Source organism: Gekko japonicus, unplaced genomic scaffold (assembly GCF_001447785.1).
Source record: "Gekko japonicus isolate JY-2015 unplaced genomic scaffold, Gekko_japonicus_V1.1 scaffold1691, whole genome shotgun sequence".
Lineage (NCBI taxonomy): Eukaryota > Metazoa > Chordata > Lepidosauria > Squamata > Gekkonidae > Gekko > Gekko japonicus.
In genome coordinates, this window is record NW_015175410.1 from 37,369 (window position 1) to 39,716 (window position 2,348).

The following is a 2,348-nucleotide window of genomic DNA, read 5'->3' on the forward strand; positions in this document are numbered from 1 at the left end:
TGAGGTGCCTCTCCCCCCCCCCGCTGCTCCAACGGAGAAGTGTTGTCTGCACATGCACAGATAGTGCTCCTCTGTTGTAAGGGATTTATGCTTCTCCTCCATCCCCTCCCCCCCTTTTCAGATTTTTCTGCAAACTTAGGGAGTTCCCAAAGTTTATAAAAACATCTTTCTTGTGCAAAAATGGGCCTGATCCGCAGATTTAAGGATCCACAGATCTGGCCGAGTTGGCTGTTAGAATGTAAGATACGCTTTGGGAAAGAAGGAAGTGGGCTCCAGGAAACGTATTGGCAGGCACTGTGGTGCCCCGTGAGCACCATGTTGGGAATCAGTGCTCTAGGTTGTCTTCACTGGCATCAGTGGGAGTTGCAGCATTGTCTCCAGCCCCACACCCCCCCCCAGTATGACCTGAGACTGTTCATATTACTCTTGTGCTGCAGGAAGGAGTGTGGATGTGGCTTAAACCTTTTTTCTTTTTTTAATTAACAGAAACCTCTATATTTAAAAAATGACTTGTGTTTATTGACTTTGATCTGAAAATATGTCCGAATGTGGAAAGTACCAGAGAAAGAGGACCACTTTCCTTTTGTTTTGCTCTGTGCCTTGCTAGGGACCTGAGTGTCTCATTGAACACATTTGGGAGACATCTGATTATGTTTGGTCTTTCATATTCACAAACAGAGAGATCCATTCCCCCCCCTCCTTCTTTGTCCTAGCAGCCATTGGTTCAACACCACCACCCCCTGTCTACTCCAAACAGTCTTCAGCACATCCTGTGTTCCATTTTAAGACTGCAACTTTAGGCTTGGGGCTTTGCCCGTGTGCCCTGAAAGAGCTCATATTCTTTCACCCCCTCCCCTTTCTTTAGCTGAACATCCAGGCTGCTGAAGAGTTCTCAAGAGCTTGAGAGCTTGTGCACACAGAGGTTGGTTTTTTTGGGGTGTGTGTGTTTTGGTTAGTTCTAATACAAGGCATTATACAGCTTCTGTTCTTTAGAATATGTCTGCAGACCACCATTGCTGTTTGTAACCTTTTGATTCCTTTTTTCTTTCATTAGAAACTTCCCAAGGTTAATAAAGAGCTGGCATTGAAACTTATTGAGGAAGGAGAAGAAAATCTGCAAAATGAGAGGAAAAGAAAGCAAAAGGTAGGGTTCCTGTCTCTGCACTTACTTTTATCCGTAGTAAAACTGAGCAGTGTTGGAGATTCTTAGAAGTGCTAAATGGACCAGTCCTACAGCTTGAGGGCATTACTTGGCATACGGAGAAGACCGGTGTTAGAGCAGCTAAGGTCCGAAGTTCTATTCCTGGCATCTTCCAATAAAAGGATCTTGGGTAGCAGGACTGGGAAAAAACCCTGCTTAAGACATTGAAGAGGCATTGTCTGCCAATCCATGGGAAAGGCTAACAGTTGCAGTCCTAAGCAGTGTTCCCTCTAAGCTGAGTTAGTGTGAGCTAGCTCATACTTTTTTAGCCTCCGGCTCACACATTTTTGTCTTAGCTCAGGAAGGATGGCTTCAGAGCAAACTGATTTATGCAGTAGCCAAATCGCTTGCTCACAGCTGTAATGCCAGTACCTCACAAAGTAGAATTTTTGCTCACAAGACTCCACAGCTTAAAGGGAGCACTGGTCCTAAACAGAGTTATACACTTCTAAGTCCATTTAAGTCAAGGGTATAACTCTGCTTAGGACTGAACACTGTATATGGGCTAGCAATAAATGTTCGTTGAGTATCTGGTTTTTGTTAAATCATGTCCTAGATGCCAAGCATCTTGAAAAAAAATCTCTGTTTTCCTCCCTACCCCCTGTGGTTGAATAAATTAATTAAGCTTTACCATTATGACAGTTGTTCATCTTTCCATATTAACCACAGATGGATGCCTGTGATTTCGTCAGTTACTGGCTAGTGGCTGACTGATTTATGCAGTAGCCAAATCACTTGCTCACGGCTGTAATGCCAGCACCTCACAAAGTAGAATTTTTGCTCACAAGACTCCACAGCTTAGAGGGAGCACTGGTCCTAAACAGAGTTATACACTTCTAAGTCCATTGAAGTCAAGGGTATAACTCTGTTTAGGATTGAACACTATATATGGGCTAGCAATAAATGTCCATTGAGTATCTGGGTTTTGTTAAATCATGTCCTAGATGCCAAGCATCTTGAAAAAAAATCTCTGTTTTCCTCCCTACCCCCTGTGGTTGAATAAATTAATTAAGCTTTACCATTATGACAGTTGTTCATCTTTCCATATTAACCACAGATGGATGCCTGTGATTTCGTCAGTTACTGGCTAGTGGCTGCTAAGATTCTTGCTGCTATCAGCAAACTCTGTACAAGTTCTCATTGGTTT

General features: G+C 43.2%; 1 protein-coding gene across 1 annotated transcript in view; it reads left to right on the forward strand.

The window, feature by feature from the left end:
- Positions 1-2,348, forward strand: part of LOC107122622 (nucleolar protein 10-like) — a gene marked incomplete at its 5' end in the record, with an annotated part of 43,235 nt that overhangs the window by 25,937 nt on the left and 14,950 nt on the right. Inside the window, one exon of the mRNA XM_015425736.1 lies at positions 1,055-1,144. Coding sequence (XP_015281222.1) covers positions 1,055-1,144 — 90 coding nt within the window. The remainder of the gene's footprint in view (positions 1-1,054; positions 1,145-2,348) is intronic.